General features: G+C 34.8%; 2 protein-coding genes across 2 annotated transcripts; one reads left to right on the top strand and one right to left on the bottom strand.

Moving 5' to 3' along the window:
* Positions 1 to 2,554: 2,554 nt before the first annotated feature.
* On the bottom strand, positions 2,555 to 4,662 carry LOC18103424 (protein ACCELERATED CELL DEATH 6). Its single transcript, XM_006377763.3, has 3 exons — positions 4,068 to 4,662; positions 3,361 to 3,893; positions 2,555 to 3,219 (listed from the first exon to the last, which is right to left on the bottom strand). Exons 1-3 carry the CDS (start codon positions 4,660 to 4,662, stop codon positions 2,614 to 2,616), a joined length of 1,734 nt encoding a protein of 577 aa, XP_006377825.1. The 3' UTR covers positions 2,555 to 2,613.
* Positions 4,663 to 4,957: 295 nt separating this feature from the next.
* On the top strand, positions 4,958 to 7,076 carry LOC127904051 (uncharacterized). Its single transcript, XM_052445638.1, has 2 exons — positions 4,958 to 6,591; positions 6,876 to 7,076. The coding sequence occupies exons 1-2, from the start codon at positions 5,601 to 5,603 to the stop codon at positions 6,911 to 6,913; spliced, it is 1,029 nt and encodes a 342-aa protein (XP_052301598.1). The 5' UTR covers positions 4,958 to 5,600; the 3' UTR covers positions 6,914 to 7,076.
* Positions 7,077 to 23,155: the final 16,079 nt, after the last annotated feature.

Below are 23,155 nucleotides of genomic sequence, written 5' to 3' on the forward strand. Positions count from 1 at the left end.
ATTTAAAGAAAAAGAAAAGAAAAACCCGAGTCAACCCAAGTTAGTATGATAAACCTGTAACCCAAGTAATAAGGGTGGGATAACCATGTCATAACCCAAATTTAGATCCCAAAAATGATTTGCATATTTTTTTATATTCAAAAATCCAAAAAAATAAAAAATTTCAAATTCAAAAATATTTTCGGTATACGAGGAGATAAGCCTTCGAGCTGCAAAAAATTAAAATACCAAAAGAATAGCAAGATTAAAGTCCGTTGATAAGATGAGCTAAAAAAAGACTTCATTTGAAATAAAATTTAAAATTAAAATCTAAGTTGAACAAAATTAGAAGAATTAATTAATTAAATTTAAGAATTTAATTAAACTTTTAATAAGTTTAATTGATTTAATTAAAGATTCCATTGAAGTAAAATTAAATCTAAAATCAATTTTGTCAAAACTGAATTAATTAACTTCTAATGGGTTTGGCTCACTATACTCAACCACAGAAGACATTAGGCTTGGCCAGGAAGAAATCTGAGGACTCTTGGCTGCTGGTTAAATGCATGTGTAAGAGGGAGTGATGAATGAATGGGGTTGTTGATGAGAAATGAGAATCATGAGATTGATGAATGGATGTTGTCAACAAAGTTAATGACCCATGATGTTTGTGATAAACTGAAACTTTCCACTTTTATATAGACAAAGTTTAAAAAAATCTTAAGTAGCTTAAGAATAATATTTTCAAATTAAATAATTGGTTATAACAATCTTATATATATTCTCTAGTAAAAGAAATTGATAGCTTGAATTTGGTGTTTGGTAGGCGAAGACAGCTTGTAAGCACCTGTACTTAAAAGATCATTTATGATAGATGTGGAAACTCTTATATACTTAAATAAATTTTTTTAGAGAGAGAAAATATAATAATATTATAGAGAGAGATACTCTCAAATGTGTATGGAGTAGAGAATGAAGATTGTGAACCTTTATTTTAAAGGATTCATTGCGTATTTATAATTTAAGAGTTTGGTCATTTTGTGAAGAGGAGTGGCTGAAGTGTAACTCCACCTTTATAATATTTTGAGTTGTATTCCACTCATTTTATCCAGCAAAAAAAATAAAGACATGGTAGACCATGAGAGACTTTCATACACCTGATGGTGTTGATAGAGTATATACTTGTTTAATTAAGCTTATTTGTTGAGAAATAAATCCTCTAAAATTTTATATAAAAATCTATAGAGTTAATAGCATTAGATACATGTATTATATTTGAATCCAAGGGTGCAGCGAACCCGACCATACCCAGGGTGCGATGAAAAAAATCTTTGGGTTCGACACCCTCGGATAATGCACGACAGGCCCACCCCGCTGGCTTAGCTAGATCTAGCGCATCTTGGGAAAGCTATTGGGCTTGCACGTGTCAAACCCAGATGATACCTGAGTTTAGCATGCACTAGTCCTAAGTGTGTTTGGGTCTGGAGTACTACCAGACCCATCCATACCCAAAACCAACAACACACAACACCTGGATTTATTTAGCGCCAAACCTAGCATGCTTTTACAGGGACTTGTTTTCCTGATTCCGTATTTTTTTTAAAAAAATATATAAAAATATATCGATAAAATCTTGTTTCATATTTCCACCCTTTAGCCATGCTAACTCCTTTGTCACATTAATCTTAGCAGCTCCTTGCCTGTATATGTGAACCAACTTACAACTTGATAGGGATTAAGGACCGGTCAGAAACAGGGTTAATGTTTAGATTTTTTTTTCTTTGCAGTTGGTATGACTAAAGCTTATTGGTTTACTTTCTTTGAATCATCAAAGAAAGTAAAGGCAATATATTAGTTATGTTTGAGATTGTGATCTAATTATATTTCTAAAAAAATTTAAAATTTTATTTTATTTTATTTTATTTAGTTTTAGATTGTTTTTTATATTTTTATATTTTTTTATTTGTTAATATAAAACAAAATTAAAAATAAATAAAAAATATTATTTTAATATATTTTCAAATAAAAAATATTTTTTTAAAAAATCTTTATTACACACCCTGCATAAAGGAAGGACACTCGAAACATCCAGGCTATAAAAGAAGTCACTTACTACGTACGAAATTAGCACCTTGAATTAATGGGTGTACCCTTTTCTTCAAATTGTTCTGGAAGCACTCTCGTAACTTAAAATTTTGAAGCATATCATGAATACGAAAAAAGAACTCCAAATATCATTTGAAGCAGTTTTAGTTTGACAGGATTGGAAACTTCATGTACTACCACAGCATCAGTATCTACTTACTAGATAAATTTACTGTTTTTACTGCAAAGAATCAAGAAACTTACTACAAAATTACCTGATTTTGGATTTGTTTGCTTGTTTTCCAATGCATCCAACTTGGTTTCATCAGAAGCATGAGTATATTTTGATGTGAATTCAATGGAATTAATCGGACAATGGATAGCAGTAATCACGTTTTGTAATTTGTTTATACATTTTCTATCTATGGAATTTGATTCCAAAGGCTCATCAAACGCACAAACCAAATGCTTTGGATACCTTAACAGAAGCTGTCCAAAAACGTTGTCATAACATTTTGAAGCAGAAGGCAGAAGACTTCCTTGGTGATCTCATTTCTTGATTCTGGACTTCATCTTCCAGAAATAAAAAATCAAGAACTGGCAGATTTCAGAAACAAGAAAAATCCGCACCAACTGGAGCAGAAACAAGAAGTCACTAACATTGAAAGCAATCCCCACAATATAAATTACACTGTCAACAAAGGGTTGATCAGGCAAAACAGCAACAATTCCTGATAGGAATGCAATCGCTGCTGATTGTAGCGCTATACAAGTTAGCACGGTCGCACTTGCCAGGTAGTAAACATAGGACTCATCGTTACTAACACCTACCCAAAATATTATGCATGCTGCAATCATGGAGCTGGTCATGGCAATCGCGTCCGAGAAAACGAACCATCTCAGATGATTGCTTGACTCCAGTAATGCTACGCCTAGCTTGGAGCCAAAATCATTGTTAAAGCCTCCAGGAAGTGTGAAAGCTGCTGCAAACGTTACTGTTGCGATTAGTGTTGCTACCATTAAGAGGGTATTTCCCATTCGCTTGTAAGTTTGAATCCTGGCAATAGCTTCTTGGTCTGTACATGGGGGATTCTTTTTCCCGATGATTCCATTAGATACAGGGATAAGTTTCCTCCATACGCATTCGATTATATTCTGCAGTGTTAGAAGAATATGGTGAATACAATGTCAAGCTTTTATTTGTTGTTTTTCAGAATAAATAATGCACGTAGCAGCAATTGCTTTTAGGGCTAATTAGATTTTATGTACTTCTGAAAGCTATGAAATCATACTTACACAACGATATATAAAGCATGATTCTCTGATAGATCCATCAATATCAAAGACTGATTGGCCAGTTTCATTTCTGGCTCTGTGGTCCACTCTTTCATCCCATATCAAGCACCTCAGAATCCGAGTTTGTCTTTCAATAGCAGCCAAATGCAAAGGTGTGTTCCCGCCATTATCTGCTTGATTTATGAGCCATTGTAACTCTGCTATTTCCACCACACATCTGACCACATTCACTTTTCCACTAAGAACGGCAAAATGAAGAACACTCCTCCCGTTCAGGTCCAGAAGCTCTCCAGAATCTGGGCAGTAGTGGATAATTCTTTCTATTACATCGGCATGACCATTGCTGGCTGCAACATGAAGGGGTGAATGGCCATTTTTATCCAATACATATGCAGTACACTCGTCAAATTCCAGCAATCTTTCAACAGCCCTGCGGTCTCCAAGGGATGCAGCATGATGGAGTGCGGTCCTGCCATGATGGTCAGCTTCTGTGATGAGGTGTGGTTTTGCTCTCAGAAGGATCTCCATGATATCTGACATCACATAGAAAACGAGTTATGATCTTAAAATAATTCAAGAGCTTGAATTCTACTTAGTACGAGTCATTTCAAGTTTAAAAGATGAGGATGTGAGCTTAAAAGATTCAACTGACAGTCATTTAATGTGGAGAAGTAAAAAGAAAGGATTGTCCAAGCACAGGACACTACCTGAATGTCTCTCTATCACAGCAGCATGCAAAGCAGTTTGGCCCTCTGATCCCCCATGAGCTGAAGCTGGAGTTGATATCAGAATCTGATTCAAAAGATTCTTCTTCCCTTCTCTAGCAGCAAGAAACAACGGAGACTCGCCAGCATAATTTTCAAAACAGGCCAACTTAGTATCAACCCTCAGCAACAACTTTACGACACTCATATTACCGTTCCTAACAGCCTCGTGTAAAACTGTATTATTCTCGTTGTTTCCCTGCCTCAGTATGTCAAACTTGCCAGTTTTTCCATTTTCAGTGCTTATCCTTTTTGCTGCTAGAATTTCTTTCACCAGAAAATCAACAATAGAGAAGTGTCCGCACCTTGCAGCTACATGTAGAGGACTGTCTCCACTCGAATTCGGCCTTGTAAGCAGAGACCCGCATCTATTATAGATTTCAACGACAACTCCTTTATGTCCAAATTGCACAGCAATATGGAGAGGTGTATTCCCTTGTGGAGTAAGTTTAGTAAGTAGCCTTGGATTTTCGTTGAGAAGTTGTAGGAGAATATAAACATTTCCTGATTTTGCAACTCTGTATAGCCTTGAATCCATGAAATCCTACTGGCAAACAACTATCACCACTCTATCTGGGCATTTTATTGTAACGACGATGTGGTTTCAGGCGTCCACTTGAACATCTTGACCAAGAACATATAGGAAAATCAAAATTCAAAATTCCGACCGCGCGACTTTGAGATATGTCTGTGAATTATTAGTCAAGAGATTATTTATTAGTTATGTCTAGGCACTAAATATATGTTCAAAGCTCAAAGTCAGTATCAAAATCTGTTACTGTATATGTATACAATTAGGACTCTTAATATTAACTATCAAAGATTATCTTATCATAGACTCCTTGTATAGCAAAATAACCTTCTATGTAGACTCCTGGTATGGAAAATAACCTGTAATGTATAAGAGGCTGCTTTATGCCGAGAGCAGGGGAAGGAGAACATTCTGCAAAGTTAATAAATTGATTAACTATCTTGGTACTCTGCTTTTGGGCTTGAATAGATTAACATGGTATCAGAGCTTCTTCCAAATCCTTGCTTGCCTCTGTCTTGAATTTTCCTTTGGCTTTTGCTGTAGTTGCCTTACTCATCTTGGACCCATCTTTTTCATATTACTCCTGGTGGAAAGTGTGCAGGCGAGAGAGAAGGAGTGGTTGTTGGATCCTTAATTTCCAACTTTGTGTTATTCTTGTTTTCTCTGCTGCTATTCTTCACAGTTCTTGGTTTCAAAATCTGCAAATCTGTCGTGCTTTTCTGGTGCAACTCTAGTGCAACTCTTGGGTTTCTAGTGCAACTCTTGGCTGTTTCAGATCTTCCTTCTTTGGTGGTGTTCTTGGTATTTTCAGAATCATTCTTCTTCGTTTCAGATATTGGGTTTCTAGTGCAACTCTTGGCTTCAGAATCTGGTGTGTATCCCTCTTCCATTGCACTAATCCCTGTCAGTTTCAGTTTCAAAATCTATTTCTTTTCAGCTTTATCATGTCTTCGGATAAGCTAGACTTGTTTCATATCCGTCTTAATGGGAAAAATTATTCTGCTTGGGAGTTTCAATTTCAATTATTCGTCAAAGGGAAAGAACTGTGGGGGCATATTAATGGGAGTAATCCTGCACCTACAGATGTCGATGCTTTGTCTAGATGGGAAATCATGGATGCTCGAGTTATGACCTGGATCCTTAGCTCAATAGAACCTCATCTTGTTCTCAATTTGAGGCCTTATAAAACTGCTGCTGCTATGTGGAATTATCTAAATAAGGTTTATAATCAGGATAACACAGCTCGGCGTTTTCAATTAGAGTATGAGATGGCTAACTTCACACAAGGAAGTCTCTCTATTGAGGAATACTTTTCCGGTTTTCAAAATCTTTGGGCTAATTATTCAGATATTGTTTATGCTAATGTTCCTACTGCAGCTCTCTCTGCTGTTCAAGCAGTGCACGACACAAGCAAGAGAGATCAATTCTTGATGAAGCTCCGTTCTGATTTTGAAACTGCACGCTCTAATTTGATGAATCGGCATCCTGTACCATCTTTAGATGCTTGTTTGAGTGAACTTCTTCGTGAGGAGCAGCGTATTATAACTCAGGCGACTATGGAACATAGGGCAAATGTTAGTGCACCTGTTTCTATAGCTTATGCAGCACAGGGGAGAAATAAAGGTAGAAATATGCATGGTGTCCAATGTTTTAGTTGTAAAGGTTTTGGTCATATTGCTCGGGATTGCCCTAAGAAATTCTGCAACTACTGTAAGAAACATGGTCATATCATCTCTGCTTGTCCCATTCGACCTGAAAGGAAACAAGGAACTGCTTATCATGCCTCCATTGGTGCCTCTGGTTCTGCTGCATTGCCTATTGCCTCACCTGTTGTTCCTATTCCTACTCCTACAGGCTTAGCAAACCCGAATACACTTACTCCTGAAATGGTACAACAAATGATCATTTCTGCTCTTTCTGCTCTTGGGTTCTCAGGTAATCATAAACTTCTTTTTAAGCCATGGTATTTAGACTCTGGTGCCTCCAACCATATGACCAATACTACCGTTCCTCTTTCCAATGTCAGAAATTATGATGGAAATCTGAAAATTAGTACCGCTGATGGCAGTTCTCTGCCTATCAGTGCTGTTGGTGATCTTTCTCCTTCTTTAACTGATGTTTTTGTGTCTCCTAACCTCTCCACAAATCTTATTTCTGTTGGTCAATTGGTTGATAATAATTGTGATGTTCATTTCTCCCATTCTGGTTGTGTTGTACAGGATCAAGCGTCAGGGAAGATGATCGCGAAGGGGCCTAAAGTGGGACGACTCTTTCCTCTTCATATTTCTCATTCCACCAATATTTCTAGTTTTCCTTTACTTTCCTTTGCATGTAATTTTATTGGTTCTGAAAATAAGAGATGGCATAAACGTCTAGGCCATCCAAACTCTGATGTACTTCGCACTTTGATTAATTCTGGATTATTGGGACATAAAACATGTTATTCTCTTGATCTTTCTTTTGATTGTACATCATGCAAACTTGGCAAAAGTAAAATTTTACCTTTTCCTCATCATGCATCTCGTGCCTCCAAATGTTTTGATATTATTCATAGTGATGTTTGGGGGATTGCACCTGTTGTTTCTCATGCTCATTACAAATACTTTGTTACTTTCATTGATGACTTTAGTCGTTTTACGTGGGTTTACTTCCTCCGCGCTAAAGCTGAAGTTTTTTCAGTTTTTAAACGATTTCTTGCACTTCTTGAAACTCAATTTTCTGCCAGCATCAAAGTCTTGCGCTCTGATTCTGGTGGTGAATACATTTCTAATGAGTTTCAAGGCTTTATTCAAAGTAAAGGAATCATCTCTCAACGTTCTTGTCCTTCGACACCACAGCAAAATGGTGTAGCTGAGAGAAAAAATCGTCACCTTCTTGATGTAGTAAGAACTCTTTTACTTGAATCATCTGTTCCTCCTCGTTTTTGGTGTGAAGCTCTTTCTACTTCAGTTCATTTAATTAATCGTTTACCTTCTCCTACATTAAATAATGTTTCCCCTTTCTTTAAGTTATTTGGTCATTCTCCTTTATATTCTGATCTTCGTACATTTGGTTGTGTTTGTTTTGTGCATCTCCCTGCTCATGAACGACATAAACTTATTACTCAATCTGTTAAGTGTGTTTTTCTTGGTTATGCTATCCCTCAAAAAGGTTATGTTTGTTATGATCCTCATGCTTGTCGTATACGGGTTTCTAGGAATGTGATTTTCTTTGAAAATCAATATTTCTTTCCATCTCATGTTAAATTGCCATCTGCACCTTTACCTCTTTTGCCTACTTTTTCTGATTCCACAACAATGGTGGAAAGGTTTAGACCTGGTTTTGTTTATGAAAGACGTCGTCGACATGAGTCTGATTCCACTTCTCTTGTGCCCCTTTCCGATCTTGACCCGGTGCTTGATTCTGCTCCTATTTCTACCACTCTTCGTCGGTCTACTCGTCTTTCTCGACCCCCTAATTGGTATGGATTTTTCACTCCTGTCTCTCTTGTCACTACTTTATCCACTATTTCCATTCCCTCTTGTTACAAACAGGCCATGAAACATACATGTTGGCAAAATGCAATGCAAGCAGAACTTCAAGCACTTGAGGAGAATCATACTTGGGATATTGTTCCTTGTCCTTCTACAGTCAAACCTATTGGGAGTAAATGGGTCTTCTCTGTAAAACTACGTTCTGATGGGTCTTTAGAACGTTACAAAGCTCGCCTCGTAGCTCTGGGTAACAAACAGGAATATGGGGTTGACTATGAGGAGACATTTTCTCCGGTTGCCAAAATGACCACGGTTCGAACCATCTTAGCTATTGCAGCTTCACAGTCATGGCAACTGCATCAAATGGATGTGAAGAATGCCTTTCTTCATGGTGATCTCCATGAAGAGATTTACATGAAGCTCCCCTCTGGTATGATTACTTCTTCTCCTCACAATGTCTGTAAACTAAGACGTTCTTTGTATGGGCTCAAACAGGCTCCCCGAGCTTGGTTTGAGAAGTTTCGCAGTACAATTCTTTCATTCAGTTTTATACAAAGTCAGTATGATCCTTCTCTCTTCTTCCACATATCTGTGTCAGGTATAGTCCTTCTCCTGGTTTATGTGGATGATATTATCATTACTGGCACTGACTGTGGTTTGATTACTAAGCTTCAGCAGCAATTACATGCAACTTTCCATATGAAAGATCTTGGCCAGCTCACATACTTCTTAGGATTAGAAGTTCATCACCGACCTAATGGTATTTTCGTGAATCAGCATAAGTATATTCAAGATCTTATCACCTTGGCTGGTTTGGAGGACACTTCTTCTGTTGATACTCCTATGGAAGTAAATGTCAAATACAGAAAAGATGAAGGGGACTTACTAGATGATCCTACTCTCTATAGGAGCTTGGTTGGAAGTCTTATATACTTGACCACTACTCGACCTGATATATCCTATGCTGTCCATCAGGTCAGTCAGTTTATGTCTTCTCCTCGGCATCTCCATCTTGCTGCAGTTCGACGCATCATCCGCTATCTTCGAGGCTCACCTAATCGTGGGTTGTTCTTCCCTACCGGCTCCTCTCTTCAACTTGTTGCCTATAGTGATGCTGATTGGGCTGGGTGTCTGGATACACGTCGATCTACTACGGGTTGGTGTATGTTTTTAGGTAATGCCTTAATTTCTTGGAAATGTAAGAAACAAGATCGTGTTTCTAAATCCTCCACTGAGGCTGAGTATCGTGCCATGTCTACTGCTTGTTCTGAAATTGTATGGTTGCGCGGTCTTCTCGAAGAGCTTGGGTTTCCTCAGGTCACCTCTACCCCACTTCATGCTGATAATACTAGTGCTATTCAGATTGCCACCAATCCTGTTTTCCATGAACGCACCAAACATATTGAGGTTGATTGTCATTCTATTCGCAATACCTTGGAAAATCAGGTGATATCTCTTCCTCACATATCTTCAGATCTCCAAATAGCTGATGTCTTCACTAAAGCTATGACTCGACAGCGACATCAATTTCTTATTGGCAAATTGTTGTTGGTTGACTTACCAGCATCAATTTGAGGGGGGATGTTACTGTATATGTATACAATTAGGACTCTTAATATTAACTATCAAAGATTATCTTATCATAGACTCCTTGTATAGCAAAATAACCTTCTATGTAGACTCCTGGTATGGAAAATAACCTGTAATGTATAAGAGGCTGCTTTATGCCGAGAGCAGGGGAAGGAGAACATTCTGCAAAGTTAATAAATTGATTAACTATCTTGGTACTCTGCTTTTGGGCTTGAATAGATTAACACAACGTCGACTACAACAAATATCTAAGCACCAAATTTGAAAGATCATATGATGCTTGAATGAGCAATTAATTAATTTTTGACTGAAAACCATTTCAACATAAAAGATATATAGTACATAGTTGAAAGAAATCATAATATATTAAATAAAAAGCAGAGAACTTAAAATTACAATTCCAAGATGGACAATTAGCATATTTTTTGTTCATATTCAAGATATTTTATGATGTTAGTGTGTATGTTTGAAGGCAAAAAGCATATTTATGCTAGTAATTAGCTATTTATGAAGATAGAAAGCAAGTTTATGTTGGTAATTAGTATTACAATTTGATGGTGCCAAAAAAACATAAAATTCTTTGGCTTGCCGTTTGGCGGTCAAGCGTGAATTTCTAGAAAGCTCAACGATTAGTACACATTACAAGACAAAGTTATTTTTTCCAAGAAAATCAGTCTGATGTCGTTCTCTACTCTCCAATGTTTACGAATGAATTGTCAGTATGGGCGCTCTCTTGATCGCCAATAACTACGTACCTCCAATAACTACGTACCTCCCTCAACTTGTCAATGGCTATTCCCTTCCAACATGTGTCTGCATAACAATATTTTCCACTAATGAAACAACAAAGCATCACAATCACTGACTCTTATTTTGAGATCATTTGAAAGAGAAAACAATTCTTTTTCACGAGGTAAGCTCATAAGGTATTGTTGATATTTAAAAACTGCCCTATTCTATACGCATATGCGTGTTGAAAATGAAATGAAGCTACTGACCTGGATAACACGGAAGAAAGGCAGAGGAGGCATTGTTGTTCTGGAAGCATTATTGAAAGGATGTGTGTGTACTGACCTGGATAGCGTGGAAACTAGCACCTACAAATGCTAGTTTCAATTCCATGGAAATCAAATTGCTAAAATCAAATCATCTTTTTTAACCCCATATGTTAAAAGTAGACCTTCCACCCGAAGAATTGTCTACACCAAATAACAGTCTAAAATGTTCAAGTAGATTACCGCACGTTCTAAAATAATAGATGGGCAGCTCATTTTTTTTTTGAAGATGTCGGAACTTTTTTTAAAAAATTAAAATTATTTTTGGTATTTTTTTATTTTTTAATGTGTAGATATAAAAATAAATAAATTTTATCCAAACACTACTGTAGGCGTGCACAATTGCCTTACTTTATCATTTAGGTTGGATAAACATGACCTCATTAAGATCTATTGAGTTTGAGTATCCTTAAGATCTATTTTGAATATAATTAAGAAAGTTTGCCTCTACTTACCATTCATTATCATCTTAGATCTAACTTTAATATTTCTAAAGTAATGATTAGGTTTACTTGTTGGATAAACATCATAAATCATTGTATTAGGATTAATATTTTTTTTTGTTTTTTTTTTTTTATCATAAATACATCTTTACTATTTAAGGAAAACTTTTACAAGAGGATAATAGATATTTTTATCATTAAAAACAAGAATAATACAACTTACCTTAGATAAATTATATAAGGTAGTAATTATCTTTTCTATTATATAATAATACCCTTATCTAGAACTCTGAAAGCTACTTAACTTCTAGTTAGCATAAAGATAGGTGGCTTCTATGGGCTACGATCTTAGGCCAAGACATGTGGACCTTTTAATATGGGCTTATATCTTGTGTCTAGGCTTAGGTATTCTTGAAAAAAAGTTCCTAGTAAAATGAGGGACTCCTTGATTATTTAGTCAGTAGGTGTAAAAGGATATAATAATGTATGAAAGAATGGAGAGAAAATATATTGTGTTTGAAATGTTCGGGCTAAGAAGTTGTGAATTGTTGTGTTTACCTGATGACCCTAAGTATTTATAGATCTTGGTCACTTCAGTTCATCTTGAGAGTTACATGAAAATTAATTAGTGAAAACATTGGTGCCTACAATTGAATTTAGTATCTGCGATGTTATTGGTAAAATGATTGGTGAATATTAGTGATATGTTAGCTAGAAATATTCATTGATCGAGAAAGGAGGTACTTGACTGCATAGGATATGGTGCATGTTTATACTATTGATCATTGACTATAAAATATGGTGCTAACTTGCATAAAAGTTTGTGCTTGAAGAGAATATTTCAGCAAATCATAAAAAACATCATGTGTTTGGGTAGTGCGTGACACCGTATTTTGACTAATCAAGAATTAAAAAACATGTTCAAGTGTGCATAATGAACATTCCTTGTGGTGAAAAAAAAAGAGAGGAAAAAGATATATGAGAGAAAGAAGGAGAAAGGATGTGTGAGTGAGAAATTATAAGTGAAGAGAATAGAGCGAGAGGGTGAGGCCTAACTGTTTAGGTTAACCCAAATATATACAAAAAGTTTAGACATTTAGGTTGATGTTAAAATAGCCAATTATTATATTTATTTTTTTCTTCCTTACACAAGTAATGCACGTGCCAGGAGAGTAGATATAGTTGTTATTTTTAGTTAACGTATGCAGCCTATTTAAGTACTGAAATATGATCTTGAATTGTCTCGTCACACTTTTTCTAATGGTGTTAGTGGTGTAAATAATGAAGTTCTAGTCTATCTGTACTGACTTTCCCCCCCTTCTTTTGCTTCTCTAATTTCTCTCTCCTGTCTCCTCTCTTATTTCCATGTCAACTTTGTATTGAATATACTAGCCCCATTTCATACTCTTTTCTACATGAATGTGTACATAAAAGTAGAGAGAAGTGTTTTTACATTGGTAAAAGTGAGGTGAAATACAGATTGGGTAAAAATAAGGTGAAATGTATACTAGGTTATTTTAAACATAAGTGTTTGAAAGACTTAACTAGAATAAGCAGGGAAATTAAATACTTATGATATCGTGGTTAATCGATTGAATGCCTTCCTTTTTTGCCATACATATTGGTGGACTTTGTTAATGTTTCTACAAGGGAGAGAAAAGTTAAAGTCTTGCTTTGTTAAAAGAAGCAGTGTAGTAATAAGAAATAAGTATAAACGTAGGTAATATGGTATGTATATATGTTCATGATGTATGGAAAGTTTTGGTGAGTAGTCAAAGAGAGAGAAGAAAGATCCTTAATCTTCTTGAAGACTAGTGGTCACGGAGACTTAGAGAAGAACTTTTGATCATTTTAGAGACAAATGATTGTAGAGACCTAGAAAAGAATTCTAATTCTTTTAAAGATATTAAAGACACATATGGAGATTCAATTAAGACATATTTAGAGACACAAAGATCCATCATGGAGATTTTTATGGAGACCCGTTTGGAGATATGGAGATCTCGTAGTTGAGATTTTCTTTTGGAGAATTTTTTTTCAAAGACATTAAGGATATGAAAAAAAAAATTACTGCTTTTATTGAAAAGTTTAAAATGTGGAGATACAATTTCAAGAGCTAATTTAGGTATTATTTGATATCAGGTAGATCATCAAGTGTGCAAACTTCTTTTCTTTCATGATCAGTTTTGTCTTTTTTCATAAAGTGGTGAAAGTTACATCAAGCAATTATCTTTTTTTTAGGGCGTGACATCTTTAGTGTTATGCCCATGGTCACGATTAAAAAGAAAAAAAAACTTATTAGAGTTCCATGTGTTCACGCCACTTTTTATAAAAAAAGGATATTGCACAAATTCTTTTTCTTTAATAGTAGGTAGAACCTTAGTCCCTATGATGGTAATAAGGCTAATCAAGAGCTTGAAGAATGTCAAACATGTTGTTCTAGGATTAAAGCAATAATACACCTAAAAGGAGGTGAATTAGGTATTCCACTAATAATAATAAATATTACAATTAATTCAATTAAATATAATCATACACCATTAAGCAACAATATAATTAAATTGCGTAAAGTAAAGGGTAAGGAGTAAAGAGATAGAAACTACAAACTCGGTTTTTAATATGGTTCGGTAAGTCTACATTGACACCTCAAGTACCAAACTAGTCTTTAGTATTGTATTCTTTACTAATTCAAGCCAAAGATTACAATGCCCTTGATGAATCCTCACTAAGTCTTTTTCATCACCTGAAGAAATACTCTCTTCAAGATTTTTCACCTTGATGATGTACCTTACCAATGACCAAGAGTTTTTCACATAATCTCTTTAAGGTTTACAATTATTTAAAATGTAACAACACTCTCTTAAAGAGTAGATAATACAAATGAAAACGATAATTTTTATTACTCACTTAATAGCACTTAGAAAGTATAAAAGTATTTAAGTGTAGTGAGTGTGAGAATTTATACTTTTATACTAAAACATGAAGGTTCAATTTAACACAACTTTAGAGTATGTTAGGATTAATGATTTCTAACTAGTTTTTTTTTTAAATAGTCTCTATATATTGTATGTTTGAAATATTATAAAGAATCGGTTATTGACTTATTCATATTAGATTGTGTATTCAAATGTATTTAGCTGTCTTACATATATATAGGATTCAATTTGTAACAACCTCCTAGTTTGTAGGATCTTTAACACTTCTATGTTATTCCCTTGGTGTATTTATACATTTGTTTGGTCAATAATAAAAACATCAGTTTTGTTATGCTATCATGGTATCAGAGTATAACTAAGAGATAACAAATTCCAATATTTTTTTCTCTCTTCTCTTCTCCCCTCCTCTCTTTAATCTCGAGCAACCATGACCAATCCTTCAACCTTCATTCTCAATACTAATGACTCTTATAACATCCTTATCAGCATTATTGTTGTTGTCCAAACCCCTCTCAAACTCACTTCTAGCAACTACATCTCTTAGAAGCTGCAGTTTCACACCTTCTTCATTGGTTATGATCTCTTAGGCTATATTGATGGCTTAAAGCCTTGTCCCTCAACCACTCTTAGGCCATGTTTGTTTCCCGGAATTCAGTTTCCGGGAAACCACTTTCCAAACTTTCCTGTGTTTGTTTGCCATTAGGAAAGTTGGTCAACGGAAAACACTTTCTGGTCAACGAAAAACACTTTCCAGTCAACGGAAACACTTTTCGGTCAACGGAAAACACTTTCCAGTCAAAGAAAAATTTGGTTTAGTTTCCAGGAAAGTGTTTTTCCTTTTGGCTGTGTTTGTTTTCCGGAAAGTGGTTTCCGGGAAACCACTTTCCAAACTTTCCTGTGTTTGTTTGTCATTAGAAAAGTTGGTCAACGGAAAACACTTTCCAGTCAAAGAAAAATTTGGCTTGGTTTTCAGGAAAGTGTTTTCCTGGAAAATTTGGGCGGAAAACACTTTCCGGAAGTTTTGAAAAATTTAGAAATGTCATTATTTGCTGATTATTTCAAATTTGATCCTCAAACTTTTGATTGCTATATATAATTTGTTTTGTATATTTATTTTTCAATTTCATCTCTTAAAATTTAATTTTTATATTAATTTTGGTCCTTATTTTTATAATTGCTATTTGTTTTTTCCTTATCATTTTTTATTGAAATTTTTTATCTATTAAATTTGATCCTTATTCTTTTGATTGTTACTTATTTTATTTGAAATAATTTATGAAATGTTAATTATTATTATTTTAATTTATTCACCTTTCATTTTTTTTTAATTTTTTAGATTTGATCTCTATTATTTTGATTATTATTTATTTTATTTGAGATAATTTATGAAATTATTTTTTTTTCAATTTCATTCTCATTCAATTTTTTAATTTGTAAGATTTGTTCCTTATTATTTTAATAAACTTGAGAAAAATAAAACATTAATAAGTTATTTTCCAGCTCATTTTCCATGACATAACCAAACACTGGAAAGTGTTTTCCAACTTATTTTCCATTACACTACCAAACATCGGAAAATACTTTCCCGGAATTCACTTTCCCCGGAATTCACTTTCCAAAAGGAAACTACTTTCCAGCAAACAAACGGGGCCTTATATAAAATGATACAACCAAATCAAACCCTGCCCATATCTTTTGGATTTGACAGGACCAGTTGATCTTGAATGCCATCATTGGCTCCATCTCCCAAACTATCATACCTTTCATTGCTCAAGCCAAGACATATCGTGAAGCTTGGAATATCTTGGTCACCACCTATGTTAAGCCTTCTTGTAGACACATTAAACAAGCCAAAAGCCAAATTAATCTAATCACTAAAGGACCTAAAGGTGTCATAGCGTTCCTGCAAGCCATAAAAGCAAAAGCTGATGAGCTTGCCCTTCTTGGAGCACCATTTGATGCAAAAGATCTCACAAACAAGATACTTGATGGTCTTGGCAATGAAAACAAAGAACTAACATGTGTTGTCCAAGCTGGAGACACCCCAATAACCTTTGAGGAACTACATGAAAAATTGCTCAATTTTAAAGCTTCGATAATCATTACAAACTAGACCCATTCCATTTCCTACTACTGCAAATCCCATAACCAATAATCCAACAACTTGGTGCCCTCCTGCACCTTCAAGCAACAAAAATCATTCCTAGTGTCTCTCCTAAAACCATCCAAACATGTATCATATAGCACAAGATAGCGGATAAACCACACTTCAAGTAAATCGCCCATCTCGACCATACTAAGGATATTGCCAAATCTGCAAAATACAAGGTCATATAGCTAAAATATGTCATTCATTTCGGCTAGTTCCAGGTCAAACATCCAATCACACTCCCATTGCTTCAAATAATCACTTTGTCTCTCCACGGCAACCAAGGGCTCATTATGCCACCAATACTCCTAGTAATACATCCTAGCTCTTGGATAGTGGAGCCTCTCACCATATTACAGCTGATCTAAACAATCTCTCCATGCATACTTCATACAACGGCTCAAATGACATTATGATCGGAGATGGCTCGGGTCCATCCATTACCCATATTGATTCTTCCTCTCTCAAAACATCTCATAAAACTTTTCAATTTAATAATGTCCTTTGTGTACCTGCTATGAAAAATAATCTAATTTTGATTTCTCAATTTGTATTCAAATAATGTCTCAATTGAGTTCTTATCAACTGCTTTTCTTGTAAAGGAACTTCACATGGGGGCAACATTTTTGAAGGGCCAAACTAAAAATAGTGTTTATGAGTTGCCGGTATCTCCGCCATTGCTTGCCTTTTCCAACATCAAAACATCTTTATTCGAGTGGCATCATAGATTAGGACACCCAACTTTTCCCATTCTGAAACAGATTGTTTCCAGCAATAAACTTGGTTTCTCTTCTACCTTAACGTCTAATTTTTCATGTGATGCTTGTCTATGTAATAAAAGCCACAAATTATCATTCTTATAATCCACATTTGTCTCTTTTCAACCCCCTGAAACTTTTTTTTCCTGAAGTTTGAACTTCCCTAATTTTATCAAAAGATGGATTTAAATACTATGTAATTTTTGTGGATCATTTCACCAGATATATCTAGATCTATCCTTTTAAACAAAAGTCAGAAGTAAAAAAATATCTTTATTAGATTAAATCCATTATTGAAAAACACTTTGATAAACCTATCAACACACTTTACTCTGACAATGATGGTGAATATACAGCTCTTGCCCATTTTCTTTCCACAAATGACATTTCTCATCTCACTACACCACCTCACACACCTAACACAATAACTTTTCTGAATGAAGACATCTTTACATTATAAAAACTGGACTAGCATTGGAATCTCATGCCTCTCTTCCTTTAAGTTATTGAACTTATGCCTTAGCCACAACAATTTATTTAATAAATTGCCTGCGAACACCCACACTAAACCTCTCATCTCCATATGAATTTTTTTTCAAAACAACTCCCAATTTCTCAAAACTCAAAATCTTTGGTTCTTTATGTTATCCCTAACTTAAACCATATGCAACTCACAAACTAGACAATCAATCAAAACCATGTGTATTCCTTGGATACTTTTTAACTCAGAGTGCCTACTACTATCTTGATCCATCCATCCCCAAAATATATGTCTCTAGGCATGTTAGATTTGTTGAGTTTGTATTTCTTTTCACTCCTCTCTCTACTCGTTCCTCTCGTCCTCAGTCCGACTCCATTACCATTTGGTTTCCCCCACCACTTCTAATCCTCTCCTCATCTTTGGTACCACTACTCAATTTGTCATTTGCAGTGGATGCTCAACAGAAAACCCCTAGTGAAATTTCACCAACACTAGTCCTGGCCGACACAGCTATTCAACCCTTATCTCAAGAATCTGCCATTTCCACCATTCCTTAAGAACCATCACCACAAATAAAACCACCTGAGCATCAACTTAAACCTCTCCACACCATGACTACTAAAGCCAAAATATAAGCAAACCTATCACTAAAATGAATCTACACATCCAATAAACTAAAAGGTAGCAATCTTGAACCAACCACACTGACTCATGCTCTCAAAGATCATAAATGGCGTCGAGCCATGTCTGAAGAGTATGATGCCTTAGAGAAGAATGGCACATGGGAGCTAGTTCTCTCGGATACAAGTCACAATTTAGTTGGATGTAAGTGGATTTTTAGAACTAAATGAAAATCTGATGATTCTGTTGATAGGTTCAAGGCCCGTTTGGTTGCAAAAGGCTTCTACCAATGCCTTAGAATAGACTACCAAGACACATACAGTCCAGTTGTAAAACCAATAACTGTTCGAATTGTTATCAGTATAGCTGTGAGTTGTGGTTGGTCCTTAAGGAAACTTGATGTAAACAATGCATTTCTTCAAGCCACATTTTAGAGAATAAAACATGTTTTCATTCTCGAATGAAGCATGTTGCAAAAGATTTTCAATTTATTCTGGATTAAGTTCAAAATAATGCTCTTCGTGTGGCTCATTTTTCTTCTGAAGATCAACTTGCTGATGCACTTACAAAGCCTCTTCCACGCCAACGTTTTCTTCAATTCAAGTACAAGATTTGACTTCTCTCCCTAGATCCATATTGAGGGAGCATATTAGAGAGAATTAGTTCTTGACTTATTCATATCATATTGTATATTCAAATTAATGTACTTAGCTATCTTATATAGATATAGGATTCAGTTTGTAACTTCCTAGTTTGTAGGATCTTCAACACTTTTCTGTTATTCCCTTGGTGTTTTTACACATTTGTTTGGTCAATAATAAAAGCATCAGTTTTGTTATACTGTCACGAAATCCTCTGGTATTTTTGCAAGAATTAGAGCTATAAATTTCCAAAAAAAACTACCAGTTTCTATCCCAGTTTTTGAATATTGCTTTGCAGCATACTACCTGATCTAGTTTGAGTTCAAGGGATCATAGTTTTTATTCTGCAATTGCACTAGCATTTTAGGTGCTCTCCCAAATCTAACTTCCATCACAGAGGCAACAGTTGCTGCTACGCGTATTTTTCAAATGATTGAACGAACTCCAAGTATAGACTTGGAAGACAAGAAGGGGAAGGCTTTATCATATGTAAGAGGAGAAATTGATTTTCAGGACATAGATTTTAGTTGTCCATCAATACCTGACACTCCAATCTTACAAGGGTTGAATCTTAGGATTCCAGCTGGTAAGACAGTTGGTCTTGTGGGAGGGAGTGGCTCCGGAAAGTCCACAGTCATTTCATTAATTCAAAGATTTTATGACCCCAACGAGGGACAAATTCTCTTGGATGGACACCAAGTAAATAGGCTCCAACTCAAATGGTAGAGCTCACAAATGGGTCTGGTCAATCAGGAACCAGTCCTCTTTGCAACAATCTCAGAATATATTGTTTTGGAAGGAAGGCGACTCGATGGATGATGTAGTAAATGTTGTTAAGGATGCAAATACTCATGACTTCATAACTAAGTTACCAGATGGATATGAAAGTCAAGTAAGCTGTCTTTTTTTAATAAAAAAATATTATTGAATTCATTTCAAAAGCACTTTATAAAAATATTGATGGAAAGAAATTCTAATAGCGTCTCAGACAAGAGCGGAGCCTTTCACAAGGCTGCGGTGGGCTGTAGCCCAGGTAGGATAAAAAAAAAACTCAATAACCTATTTTCTCTTAATCTTTTAAAGTAAACCTAAACAACAATAATTAATTAGCCATCCACTTTTCCTTTGTATTTTGCAGAAAACCTACCTAAATATAAATAACTAATTGGTTCACATGTCTTTCAAGTAACTTGGGGTTTTAGCTTTTTACTTCTCAACAATATACAATTTTAGCTTGGATTTTGAAGAAGAATCTATACAGAGACCTGCAAGAGTGTAAAATCATCAGGTAAGAATTTACAAGTCTTGACTTTTCATTTTAAATTTAATGTTTCACATTCATTGTAGTAGACTGTACCCTAGAAATCTAATAGTTTGAATACGTTCATTTTTTTTAATGCTCTAATAGGTCTTAATTCAATTTTCCCAAATGTATTCCCATCAAAAACCCTGATTTGGTTAATAATATAGGTCATGTTAAAGCCAATATAGGTCATCTTAAATGCAATGGATCTTGTATCAACTACTAAAGGATTGCTTCAAACTTTGAGAGATGCCAGATTTGATCTTCTCGTTGCAAATATGCAATCTGTTTGCACAAAATATGAGATTGACATACCACATATGAATGCTTCGTATAAAAAGGCTACAGGTCGTTCATGTCACAACCCGAATCCCGAATCCATGACCGACACATAGGCAAGGTTCCCCTCCAAGGTTCCATACCTATGCGAACCCAAACTTACATACAAACTTCTACTAACTCAATCAGAGTTCAACACAACATTAATAACAAAATTAACTTCATAATATAATTGAATTGTCTTAATACAAGAGTTAATATAATTTCATAGTTTTGGAGCACTAACTAGACATAAGGTTCAACAAAAGTAACCCACTATCAAGCTATAAGCCTGAAAAGATAAATAATGAGATGGTGAGTTCAACAACTCAGTGAGTAGATAACATTCAATATACACACATGAGGTAATACAACAATGAGAAATATATATACAAGTATGGCTTTAGGTTCTATTAGAAATGTTTCTCAAATTGGCCATAACAAGAATATCAGAAGGTAAAGCTCGTCAGAAAATCAAAATGCAATGAACATGAGGCTCCGTACTGTGGGATGATCAATCCACATAGGTTGGTGACTCCCTCGACCAACTAGGGTTTAGATACGATGTGCACAAAGACTAACACTACCCTGTTAGCATGAGTATTCTGACTGACATATCATAGGTTCATAATCATAATCAAACAGACATATTCATATCTCAAGGCTCAACTCATGACATCAATCAAATGAGGAGCTATCAATTCAGAAGTCAATTCAGAATATATATACTGGTTCATATCAATAATTCAGATTCAACAATTGATCATGCTTATCATAACAAGGATAATAATCAACATATATATTATCAAGAAGCATGATCCAATTCATATTAACAAATCAAATATTTATAATATTTCTCATGCATATGGAAAATTATCCACTCACTTGACTCGAAAGCAAACGGAAGTCAAAAGCAGACACCGAAGAAAATCCTACTGACGTCCCGCCGGTAGAATATCAGGATTATCTGAATACAAAGGAGACATATTCAAGAATGACTCAAAAGAACAATTAACCTATTTAATACACTTATCTAAGGGTCTATTCCATAACTCTATATGTTTTTGAACTAACTAGTTATTTTTCCTAAAAACCCAACATTAACGGTTTTTCCGAAACCCAATCCATAATAAAACAAATAATAAAATTGGTAATAATTCACTAAATAACCCTCAATTATTCATCAAACCAATCTGCAAAAGCCAATATTACAACTAGGGACTAATATGTAATTTATCATATTTTTAAGGGTCAAAATATAACTTTGTCCATTTGGAGGACCAAACTAAATTTGTCATAAATCCACTACTATACTGAAATTCTGACCATAATTAATCCTCAATTCTGTCCAGAATATCTCATTATACTCCAGGGACCATTCTGGAATTTTTCCAAAATTTTAGGGTCAAATTGTAATTTTTGTCAAATTGGAGGACTAAATTGAAAGTTTTAAAATTTCATAACTATACAGGAATTCTGCCCATAATTCATCTTTTATTCTGTTCAGAATCTCGGAATATGCTCCAGGGACCAATCTGTAAATTTCCAAAGTTTGGGGACTAAACTGTAATTTTCCAAAATTGAGGGACCAAACTGTAATTTTGTCATCTTCAACCTCCAACCCAGAATTTCAACAGAAAACCTACTGTTCTCTCCAAATTTCTAACTCAAAATTCACCATTTACACAAATCATAACTCAAAATCATCACAATCGTCTTCCATAATCAACTAAATAATCAATTACCCACAACAATCAACCCCATAACATTCAATTTAATTCATCAATTAAACCCAAAACATAAATTTTCAAAACCCTAACATTCATCAAAACTGAAATTAAAGCTAAAGAAAACATATTATACACATTTAAGCATAATCTTACCCTTTTTACTTATTTCTTCAACTCCTTTCTATTTCCCTTCTAATTTCCTTCTTTTCTCTTCTTCTTCTTCTTTCTCCCTTCTCTCTCACGGTTTGCTCTCTCAAATATTCAGATCTCTCTTTTTTTTCTTCTTTCTATTTATATTTTTCATCTCTTTATTCAATTACTACTATACCCCTCATTCATTTATTCCAACTTTTAAGCCTTCAAGGGCTTTATTGTATTTTCCAACTCATTAATTCAAAACGTTACAGTTCATGTCAACAACAAGGTTCAGTGACAGTTTACCAGAATTATCATTATGATATATTTAACTCAACAATAGATTTTCAGTTGGAAGAATTAAATTCTACATTCAGTGATGGGATAGTAGAACTCTTCGTACTTAGCTGTGCTTTAGAACCTAAGGACAACTTTAAATCATTTAAAGCTGATGTTATTTACAAGCTTGCTGAGAAATTTTATCCTGAAATTTCAATGAACAAGAGATGTATTATTTGAGATTTTAGCTAGAGCATTATCAGATTGATGTGATTCATCATGAGAGCTTTCAGAATATGTCTACCATTTCTGAATTATGTCGAGGATTAACTGAAACAAATAAGTAGCAGCACTATCATTTGATTGATAGGTTGATTTGTCTTGTTTTGACTTTGCCTATTTCCACTGCTACTACAGAGCGGATATTTTCAGCTATGAAACATGTTAAAACTGTGCTTCGCAATAAAATAGAAGAGGAGTTCTTAGCAGATTCTATGATGATTTACATTGAACGAAAGCTTGTTGAAGATATTGGTTTGGATTCGATTATAGTTAATGTTATTCTACAAAACATCGAAGGGTGCAAC

The sequence above is a fragment of the Populus trichocarpa genome, chromosome 11 (assembly GCF_000002775.5).
Source record: "Populus trichocarpa isolate Nisqually-1 chromosome 11, P.trichocarpa_v4.1, whole genome shotgun sequence".
NCBI classification, from domain to species: Eukaryota; Viridiplantae; Streptophyta; class Magnoliopsida; order Malpighiales; family Salicaceae; genus Populus; species Populus trichocarpa.